General features: G+C 37.8%; 1 protein-coding gene across 10 annotated transcripts in view; it reads right to left on the bottom strand.

Annotated features, from left to right (window-relative positions):
• Positions 1 to 11,739, bottom strand: part of Far1 (fatty acyl CoA reductase 1) — a 57,788-nt gene that overhangs the window by 33,501 nt on the left and 12,548 nt on the right. The window contains exon 1 of one of the 10 annotated variants that reach the window (XM_030242931.1): positions 9,730 to 9,879. The exons of 8 other annotated variants lie outside the window; for them this stretch is intronic. In XM_030242931.1, coding sequence (XP_030098791.1) covers positions 9,730 to 9,772 — 43 coding nt within the window. In that variant the 5' untranslated portion in view covers positions 9,773 to 9,879. Of the gene's footprint in view, positions 1 to 9,729; positions 9,880 to 11,739 lie in introns of those variants that run through there. One more of the 10 variants, XM_030242930.1, reaches the window with a different exon arrangement.

The following is an 11,739-nucleotide window of genomic DNA, read 5'->3' as shown; positions in this document are numbered from 1 at the left end:
TTTTGCATACACATATAAACATATATGGATGTAACAAATACAACCAAAGGAAAAAAGGCTATCAATTTTAGAGTTGTGGGGAGTATAGGAGGAGTTAGAGAGAAAGTAGTTAGGAATGGTTGGAGGAAGGAAATAGAGGGGGAAGGGATGGCATTTTATTTCAATTTTTTTAAAATATAGGAACAAAAATCTATAGATAAGCAAAAGGTGTTTAGAATAAAACAGAATAACTCCTAGAAGAACAGATGAGAATGAACTGACAGAGAGGCCATGGTAGAAGAAAAGTAATGTAAGGAGGTCAGAGCTGTATTTATCATCTCAACTGAAACCCAGGAGAAAACACCAAACACAGGATCAGAGTATAAAGTCGAAGTACTCAAAAAGCATGCACAGAACAGCCAAACCACTCATTATCAGTCTGATTTTCTGTATGAACATTGCTCTAGCCTTAATATTTGTATATGTTTGAGAAGGGTATCCAGATGGGTGTTTGAGACAAAACTGATATAGGCTAAGCCTTAGGATCAAGGAAGCTTCACAAACAATATTAGGCTCTTACCACTCTTGTAGACTGCCCACCAGAACTACTTTAATAAGACCCTGTTGCTGAAGACACCACATACACTGGTTGTAAGGCATTGCTGGAACCAAGTTGAAAGCTTCTTCCTGTTAGTTAGCTTTCATTGTACCTGAAAGTACTATGCCGTTTGCTGGAGTAAAGGCATCAACTGTCTTACTCAGCCATGAACCCTAAAATCTGCAATACCAACCGGCCAGGCAAGATGTGCTCACCCATGCAATGGTGTATAACTGTTATGGAAATAACAACTGCTTTTTACTTTACTGTATTTGAGGCCTACTCCACAACAGAGAATTCATATCTGGTACTGTAACTTGATCTGAAACCCCATGGCTACAAACAACTTAGACACTACAGGGGAAGCTTACTATTGTTGCCCAGGTAAATTACCACAGCAACAAGCTGTTTTCCAAATATCTACATTTATACCCAGATAATCCTAGTTAAACTCTATGGATCTTAGAGAAAGAGAGAGACAGACAGAGACACACAGAGAGAGACAAAGAGAGAGACAGACAGACAGGGAGGGACAGACAGAGAAAGGGAGAATTAGAATGGAGACTAATGGGGTTAGAAAGGAGATACGGGACAACAGAAAGGACATTAAGGGATTGCACATGTATAAAGTTATCAAAACAAATTCATTAAAAGTTTTAAAGTATTACATCTACAAAATAAGTACTACAAAAAGGAACAAAGATATACCATGTTTGGAAATTAGCAAGCCAGATAAAGGTAGAAAATCCAAGGAATAACTTACAAAGAATTAGTGAATGAGTTTAACAAGCTCCTATCATGGATGGGCAAGGAGTTAGCTATTGGCACTCCTAAGAACAACAAAAAATTATCATTCAGGAAAGGGGAAAGCTCTTAGCAAGTAGATGTTTCTCTAAGTGACACTATATTCTCCTATTCAAAAGTTTGGCAAAAAGAAGTTAAAAGTCTCACAAAGTGCTGTTTACCAAATATTACCACTGCCTTCAAGGAATTCACTAAGGTTTACTTGCCAAAAGTGTTTTCCAACAGCTGTTTTAAAAAAGAATATTTTCACTTAAAATCTCATTAAGAGAAACATACCATAGAGAGACTTAAGATATATTCTTAACTAAAACTTCAAATCTAGATTCTGCCACTTAAGCTAAAGCTACTACAAATCAGAACCTGTTTTATTTGTAAAACATACAGCATGCAGGTCTTATAGGCAAACAAATCCTAAAGTGACCACGTGAAGAATTAGAAAATGACTAGGATAGCAACTTACATACAAAATAAACTACTTTTAAGTGTATTTGCCTAACAAATATCCTAGTACTAATGGAAGTTGTAATCAGGTTAATAGTTTTGGAAACTTAAGTAATTAAAATTAAGGTCCTCTTCATTTTTAACTCTAAGAAAATTTACCTCTTTAAAAGAAGTATATTTTTATTGCCAAGAAACAGACATCCCCTTACCCTGTGATGAAACAAAATAAGATGAAACAAAAAATGTAATTAAAGCTTCCAATATAATGCTGTGATGGTTAATTTCAATTTTCAACCAGATAAGATTAAAAAACCCAGGCATTAATGAGACACTGTTCTAAGTGTGACTGTAGGATATTTCCTCATTTAAAGCTCTCTGACTTTGATTTAAATGTTTCTGAAAACCAGCAAGCTATGGCTATGAAGAAACTGTGCAGCCCCAGTTTCTTGACTGTACCTTGTCCCAAGCTTCCCCACTTAGGCACCAACGTAAAGGTGAATAACCTTATTTATACAAATAAACAACTACCACCATATATTAGGATTAACTTTGTACATTAAAATTACCAAGACACACTAAAGCAAGGCACTGAAAAACAATACATGTAAATGGCCCACAAACCTAGGACAGAAATGGATCAAAGCAAAAGCAAGACATATAGACTGCAGCATAGAGCACTAAACCATCACTTTCTCAAGGACTAATCCTATCTCCCTCCTGCCTCTGCCAAAATCACCAGGCAACAAACTCCTGTTTCTGTCCTCAGCTCAGCACAATCCTATAATTCAACTGTCCACTTTGACACTATCCAGACCTTTCACCTTTCTATCAATTGGTTTGTAAGCCTAATACTAGCTACCTGTATTTAACCTATTGTTTAGCTCCTTTATATTCTCTTTTTTACAATGTTCTATAATCTAAATATTATTTGAAGTGTATTATGCAATTTTAGTGTTGCATTGTTAACAAATGATTTAATGAGTATAAGAAACACAATTTCAAGTGAAACCAGGAATATTGGTGAAGATGAGCTGGTAACATTTAAAAGGCTCGAAAACTTCATTCAATATCTTTCTGACACTGTGGAAAGACACAAGCCACAGTTTGTCATAGCTGTCATAGCTCATTCATGGCAACAGGCATGGTCAGCAGGATTCTGTTCACCAAAGACAGGATGCAATGAATAGAAATTACTGACAAAATAACTGAAAAAATGTATGAAAATTTTTCAAGAAAATTAAGCCTTCTGGTGATACAGGCAAAATTCAGTACCCATACCAGAATCATTTGAACTAATAAACAAGTAATTTTTCAAAGAATCATTAATTTTATAGTGTAATTGTTAAGCCTCAGTAATAAGATTATTTAAAAAACAGCATTATCTATTTATTTGTTAAATACGGTTAATGATATACAAATAATACAAACTATAACAATTAATTATTTAAATTAATGATTTTAGCAAAACCAGGCTTATATCAAGTATATGAAGGTTCATAGAAATAAACCAGAACTACTCACTTACTGGCTGACAATAATTAACAAGTCCCCAAACACTCTGAAGGGCTCTGGTGCTACTCTCAGACTACTCCAGTAGATACAACACACACATGTAGTCACTCCCCCCACCCCCCACTTTGTTTTTCGAGATAGGATTTCTCTGTCTAGTCTTGGCTGTCCTGGAACTTTCTCTGTAGAGCAGGCTGGCCTCAAACTCAGAGATCAACTTGCTTCAGCCTCTCGGAAGTCTGGGATTAAAAGCATGCACCACCACCGCCAGCCATACATGTAGCCCCTTTACTTAGGCTGGTCTGAAACTTTTAAACATAGAAATGGAGATGAACCAAAATAGTACTAATAGAGTAAAAAATGGGTATGATAACTTTGGAAAGCTTCCCAGCAGTATTTAGGAACATTTTCAAACAACAGTATTATCTTTAAAAACTCTCAAATGCCCATTGGTAGTAAAATGTAATTACAGCAACATTTTATATAGCAATGCAGTTGAAAAGAGCTCTTAAATGTTAGCCAAAGAATACAGATAAAAATAATATAGTCTGTGAGATTCTCTTTGTTTACACACACACACACACACACACACACACACACAAAGTCAAGATATCTCAGGGAGAAGGAAGGGGCACAAAGTAGGCTTTATGGGGATCTAAATCTTTCCACTCCCTTGGCACAAGTTGACTACATGAGTGAGCTTACCTTATGATTATTCACTAATAAAGCTGTACTTGTAAACATCTGATTAGACTTGAGAAAGTTTTTTTATATAGCAACTCCTATGTCATTTCTACGCTGCATCATCCCTCCTAAGTAGTCCTCCACATTTAACTGTATTCTAATATAAGCAGCATTGCCTGGGGGTCAAACAACTCTTTCAAAAGTGTCCTACATCAAATATCCTGTATGTCAGATACTTACATTACAACTCAGAACAGTAGCAACATTAGTTATAAAGTAGCAACAAAAGTAACTTTATGGTTGGGGTCACCACAACATGAGGTTGAGAACCATTGGTATAGGCCTCTTTAGAAGTAACAGTATTAGCCGGGCGTGGTGGCGCACGCCTTTAATCCCAGCACTTGGGAGGCAGAGGCAGGCATATTTCTGAGTTTGAGGCCAGCCTGGTCTACAGATCAAGTTCCAGGACAGCCAGGACTACACAGAGAAACCCTGTCTCGAAAAACCAAAAAAAAAAAAAAAAAAAAAAGAAGAAGTAACAGTATTTAAAGCATACTAACTACAAGTATACTACCTGAGTCTGGCCCAAGCATACTAACTACAAGTATACTACCTGAGTCTGGCCCAAGCATACTAACTACAAGTATACTACCTGAGTCTGGCCCAAGCATACTAACTACAAGTATACTACCTGAGTCTGGCCCAAGCATACTAACTACAAGTATACTACCTGAGTCTGGCCCAAGCATACTAACTACAAGTATACTACCTGAGTCTGGCCCAAGCATACTAACTACAAGTATACTACCTGAGTCTGGCCCAAGCATATTAACTACAAGTATACTACCTGAGTCTGGCCCAAGAACTCAAAAACTTCAATCTGAAGCTGGGTGCCACTTAGGCATTATGCTTACAAGAAAGACAAGCACAGCTTTACAAAGCCTCGACTCATAAGGAGCCCAAAACCTTAAACCTAAATTCTGTTACTTAGTGCATCAACTGTTAAGGTGTTCAACTACCCACAACACTCTAGTTCATTCCTGATTCTCCAAAGACACTAGACAGAGCAACAAACCACCACCCTAAGGCCAAATCTCTCCTATTCCCTGGTTTTGCATATAACATTTTATTGTAATAACCATAAATAATCTAGAATTTCAACCTGTCTACTTTCACTATAACTAACAGTTACATAGTCCCAAAGAGTTATATAGTCCCAAAGCCTAAAATATTCCATCTGGCCTTTTATAGAAAAAGCTTAGACAAAAATACTAAGTTTGTGTTCCTGTTCTAGGAATGCATTCTGATTTATCACTGTCCCTTAAACTCTTGACTCAAACGCTGACACACTCACAATATGCCTAGTTATTATACTACTCTCTCCCCAGAACCTAACTCTAACATAATGGTCTCTACTGAAAATGCTAGTCCCTAATATTGCAGACAAAAACAAAAAACAAAACAAAACCCCCTATATGAAAGATTTAAGTGGTAAAGCCACATAGACTTCTGCTGTAATTCCTCTACACACTCCAACACCTCAAATGTCTTTACCAATCCAATTAACAACCAAGTTCAGGATACCCCTCCATGTCTACCCTTCTTTAAATGTATCTTTCACGTGTGTTCCTTGGGAGCCACAAATGAACACTTGACTAGAACTTCCCAAACATTAAAGTACACAGAAATCACCTGGGGGTCTGTTAAAATGCTGATTCTAATTCAATTGGCCCTTGTTCCTGAAAGCTACTAAGTGATCATGGGGCCTCGCTCTGAACTGACCCATGTCTACTACCAACTGATAGAGCTCCTGTGCCCCTGAGTAGCAAGGCTATTTAATAATTTATAATGATTTGGTTATTTCTGCTGTTGTTTTTGACTGTTTTGTTGTTTTGCTTTTTAATATTTTTTTCTTATCTATGTATTTTTTTAATGTATGAGTATTCGCTCTGCATGTATACCTTCAATGACAAAAGAGGCCATCAGACTCCTTTATAGATGTTTGTAAGCCACCATGTGGGTTCTAGGAATTGAACTCAGGACCTCTAGAAAAGCTGCCAGTAGTCTTCACCTCTGAGCCATAGATATTAGTTTTAATGAAAAGACACTGAAGTTTCCAAATATTCCCTCTTTCATTCACTCCTCTTATACACTGACATCATATATCCACAATGACATGAGGCAGTGTTTCAAAGTGTTCTAACTGGTAGAGCAAGATGCACTTTTATCTACCAGATTTCCAATCACTAATAAAGGTTTGTTCTTTTTTTTAATAAAGTATACAAAAGGAACAGAATCTTAATGAGAGAATGGAATTTGGCAATGTCTATAAAAATGCAAATGCTCATTACCTCTTGATCTTGAAAATATTTCTAAAAAGTATCCCCCAGTTCTTCTTTCCACATGTATGAAAAGGCTGTACCCACTGCAGCAAAATGCAAAACCCTAATGTCCATTTTTACAGAGGAGCAGGTAAAACTTAAAATGTTCCTCTGGTGGTATATTCTGTATTTAAACAAAGAATAAAGTGGCGTGGCATTGAATATATTGCTATAAAGTAGCAATTCCAAGATGATATCAATATCATATCCCTTCCCCACAAAGTTCAGGGTTTGTTTTGTTTTATTTTGTTGTTATTGTCTGGAATATTAGGGACTAACTAGCATTTTCAGTAGAGACCATTACTTTAAGGTTAGGTTCTGGGGAGAGAGAGAAGTATAAAGCTAGGCATATTGTGAGGGTATCAGGAAAGGGATAACAAGTCTTGAAAAGCCAGAGTTCCAGGAGGACCAGACCAAAACATTGTCATGTCAGGACTGCTGAACGTATGAACTCACAGCTGTGGTTACCTGCAAAGATCAAGCAATTCAACATTAAAGCATAGAAAAGCCTCTACCCCTAGCTGAGGAGCTACTGACGGCTGTTGGCTTCTGGGGAAGGAAAAGCCAGCTATCTTTCATGATATGGATCCTAGTAGATGGACCATACTACAGTGGATGGCGTCACACCCACTGAGTATATGAACACCACAAACTGCATTAGTGAGTTAAGGAAAAAAAAAAAAAAAAAAAGACATGAATTTGGAAGGGGGTTGCCTGGAAGTAGATCTAGGAATAGTTAGAAGGAGAAGCAGCTTGAGTGAATATGATCAAAATGACTATATTCATGTATGAAATTCTAACAAAATTTATAAAAATATTTAATATTTTTAAAAATATTAAAATAAGAGATTAAAACATGTAATAATCTTTTAAAAGTTTTTCTTAATGTGTGTATTTTTACTACATGTGTATCAGCGACTGCTTACATGCAGTGCCATGGAGGTCAGAACAGAGTGCTGGATCTCAGGAACTGAAGTTAAAGATGACCTTGAGATGCCGTGCGGATGCTGAGAATCAAACCCAAGTCCACTGAAAAGCAACCCAGTATTCTTAACTGCTGAGCCATATCTCCTGCCTCTCTCCAAATATTACTTTAAAACATTAAAAATGCAATACATGGATACTACTTTTCTGGAAAAGGAATTTCTTAAATGTATTCATGTTTTTATGGATTATTTCTCAAGGAGAACCAAAAACTTGGTAATACTGGCGGCTTCTGAAGAAAGGTATCTGTAACTATAAAGAGGGGATGCAGGGAATTAGCTTGTCTGTATTTTTCCCTTCTACAAATTTAGAGATACTAAGGACTGAATGTGAAAGTTTCAAAATGGATGCCTAACTACTCAATCCTGCTTTCTATCAATTTCCATCTCCTAAAGCTATAACTCAAGGTTGGCTCTATTTCCTTTTCTTTTAAAACTGTCTCTCTATGCACTTAATATACAAACACATTAGCCAAGGTCCACTAGTGGAGACAGCTGGGTAAACAGATGGACAAAGAAGAAAGTATTTCAGTTCTCATTCATTCATTCTGTCTGTCTGTCTGTCTCTCCCCCCCCCACATACATACATACATACATACATACATACATACATACATAGACACACAGTGTGTCTGTGTATAAACAAAACCCCTGCATATATAGGAAAGGGACCTATATCCTCACCCATTTATTTATTTATTTATTTATTTATTTATTTAAAGACAAGGCAGTGTTCTCATTGAATTGTCATTCATTCATTCATTCATTCATTCATTCATTCATTCAAAGACAAGGCAGTGTTCTCATTGAATTGTCCAGACAGGCTTAAATTTGTTACTCTTGTGCCTCAACAACCCTAGCAGCTGGGATTACAGGTCAACACCACCAAATCTATCTTTATTCATTTTTAAGCTCCCAATTTGGTATAATTCTTGTGTATAGCATAGCATATACAATGCTGGTTTAAAATTAATTCCTTAATTTTGTTTATTTTGTTTTTCTATACCTCAACTGGAAAATCTCTTGTCAGCAGCAGACAGGCAAGACAGTTAAGCTAAATGATCTTTTTTTTTCCCATTTTTATTAGGTATTTAGCTCATTTACATTTCCAATGCTATACCAAAAGTCCCCCATACCCACCCCTCCCACTCCCCTACCCACCCACTCCCCCTTTTTGGCCCTGGCGTTCCCCTGTACTGGGGCATATAAAGTTTGCAAGTCCAATGGGCCTCTCTTTCCAGTGATGGCCTATTAGGCCATCTTTTGATACATATGCAGCTAGAGACAAGAGCTCCGGGGTACTGGTTAGTTCATATTATTGTTCCACCTATAGGGTTGCAGTTCCCTTTAGTTCCTTGGGTGCTTTCTCTAGCTCCTCCATTGGGGGCCCTGTGATCCATTCAATAACTGACTGTGAGCATCCACTTCTGTGTTTGCTAGGCCCCGGCATAGTCTCACAAGAGACAGCTCTATCTGAGTCCTTTCAGCAAAATCTTGCTAGTGTATGCAATGGTGTCAGCGTTTGGAAGCTGATCATGGGATGGATCTCTGGATATGGCAATCACTAGATGGTCCATCCTTTCGTCACACTTCCAAATTTTGTCTCTGTAACTCCTTCCATGGGTGTTTTGTTTCCTATTCTAAGAAGGGGCAAAGTGTCCACACTTTGGTCTTCATTCTCTTGAGTTTAATGTGTTTAGCAAATTGTATCTTATATCTTGGGTATCCTAAGTTTCTGGGCTAATATCCATTTATCAGTGAGTACATATTGTGAGAGTTCCTTTGTGATTGGGTTACCTCACTCAGGATGATGCCCTCCAGGTCTATCCATGATCTTTTAACATTCCTTAAGTTGTATGACTTAAAAAGTAAAATGTAAGCTAGAGAGATGGCTTAGAAGAGAACATACTGTTTTTGCAGAGAACCTGAGATGGGTTCTGAGCACTCCCTTTAACTCAGCTCAAGGGGATCACATGCTTTTGGCCTTTGCAGACACCAGCACTCACCCCCCCCCCCAACTAAAAACAAAATAAATCTTATTTAAAAAAACTAAACGAAAAGTAATTTCAAATATTCCCTAAGAGGAAGAAATCCAAAATATTCTAAACCATGGGTCAGCAAGGATTTCCATAAAGGACTAAAAAGTAAGCATTTTCAGTTGTGTGACCCATAGCTCAGAAACAACTTTGTAACTTCTATTACAGCATAAAGTGGATTGTGTTTGGAATTGTTTGTCATCCCACCAAAACTCATGCTGCAGTTTAATCTCCACTGTGAATTATTAAGGGAATAGATATCTAATCCAGCTATTATGTTTAGACATACACATACACTCCGTCTCTTGTCATACCTTGTCTGTCTTGGGACTTTGTGAACAAGGAAGACATCACCATATGCAGCACCTTGAGCCTTCAACTCCAAGCTAAATAAACTCTTCTTTATAAATTATTCAGTCTCAGATATTTCATAAACATGGATTAGGCAGCAATAGAAAATAAACAAAATGGACTATGTTTCAGTAAAACTTAAAAAAAAAATCAGAAAGCCACCATTTGCAGACCATGGATGCCAAGACAAGTTCTAAACAATAATTTCTAGTATTTCACAAGCATTCAGGAAAATGAAGCATGAATGAGAAAAGCATCACAGTTCAAAAATACAGTCTAGAAAAGCACTAACACAAGAAGAACACTATCTAACAAGGCCAAATGAGTCATAGAGCATCAAATCAAGCCAGGCATGGCTCTCCCCACACTTATTTCACACTTCCAGCCTCTAGAACCATGAGACAATAAATTTCCATTGAAATAAGGAGCCAAACTATATGAAGACTTGTAACCATCACCCTAAAAAACTGATAGAAGGCCAAATGTCATAGTGACTATAATTAAGGCCCTAGGCAAATGGCCTTCTAAAGATGATGCTTAAGCTTCATGTCAAGATAAATATACATTCTTCCCAACACACAGGAAAACAGCTGCAGCTACAAAAATACATTCTAAATACTTAAGGCTGGAACAGCTTTTCAAACAAGCACAGGAAAGAATAGGAGAAACAATGTTTTACATACCAAAGATGAAAGATCACAAGAAGGTTGGAAACACAGAATACATCATCTGGGTACATGTGCTTATGGGTTATATATCTGTATGTCATCAAATCTCAGTAAATAGCAGCAGATGCAGAAAAAGTAGTATTCTGGTTTTATATCACTATTTAACGAAGTAATTTATTTTTTAATTAGGTATTTTCTTCATTTACATTTCAAATGTTATCCCAAAAGTCCCCCATACCCTCCCCACCCCCACTCTCACTTCTTGGCCCTGGCATTCCCCTGTACTGAGGCATATAAAGTTTGCAAGACCAATGGGCCTCTCTTCCCAGTGATGGCCAACTACTGCTACATAAGCAGCTAGAGACAGGAGCTCCGGGGGTACTGGTTAGTTCATATTGTTGTTCCACCTATAGGGTTGCAGACCCCTTTAACTCCTTGGGTACTTTGTCTAGTTCCTCCATTGGGGGCCCTGTGTTCCATCCAATAGCTGACTGTGAGTATCCACTTCTGTGTTTGGCAGGCACTGGTATAGCCTCACAAGAGACAGCTATTATCAGGGTTCTTTCAGCAAAATCTTGCTGGCATATGCAATGGTGTCAGCGTTTGGAGGCTGATTATGGGATGGATCCCCGGGTGTGGCAGTCTCTAGATGGTCCATCCTTTCATCTCAGCTCCAAACTTTGTCTCTGTAACTCCTTCCATGGGTGTTTTGTTACCAATTCTAAGAAGGGGCAAAGTGTCCACACTTTGGTTTAACGAAGTAATTTATAACAACCACTTAATTCTCTCACAATTTCTTCAAGTCAGGAATTTAGAAAAGGCTCCACAGAACAATTCCAAGTGAACAGCCCTAGTTCTTGATTTTAAGTGTCATTGCCTCTTGCAACAAGGCAGCCTGGGCTCCACAGTAACCTCAGGCTACTTAGACTGCTTACAGAGCTGCCAATGTGCTCACAACCAGACTGTGAATGTCCAGGCAGAAGAGCTCACCTTTTCTGACAGTCAGAAGTCACTACAGTATAACTTTTTATTGACAAGTGATCGAAAGACAGCCCAACCTCAAGAGATAAACACTACCTCACCATGGCAAGCATTCTAATGGTTTCTGAATGAGGCTAGAACGGTGCCTCAAGCTGTGGCTGTGGCTATAGGATCCCTTCACCCAACTTGGCTCATGTTTTTTGTAGTTCAATGTCCAAGAAGAAAAAGATGAAAATAAATTAAATTCTGAGGACAAGTGTCTCATCCCTTTTAGTACTGCCATCATTGAACACTACCTTTAACTACAGCTAGGACAGCAGGTGA

This window comes from Mus musculus, chromosome 7 (assembly GCF_000001635.26).
Source record: "Mus musculus strain C57BL/6J chromosome 7, GRCm38.p6 C57BL/6J".
NCBI classification, from domain to species: domain Eukaryota; kingdom Metazoa; phylum Chordata; class Mammalia; order Rodentia; family Muridae; genus Mus; species Mus musculus.
The sequence above is the reverse complement of the archived record's forward strand: the minus strand, read 5'-3'. Positions and strand labels throughout refer to the sequence as shown.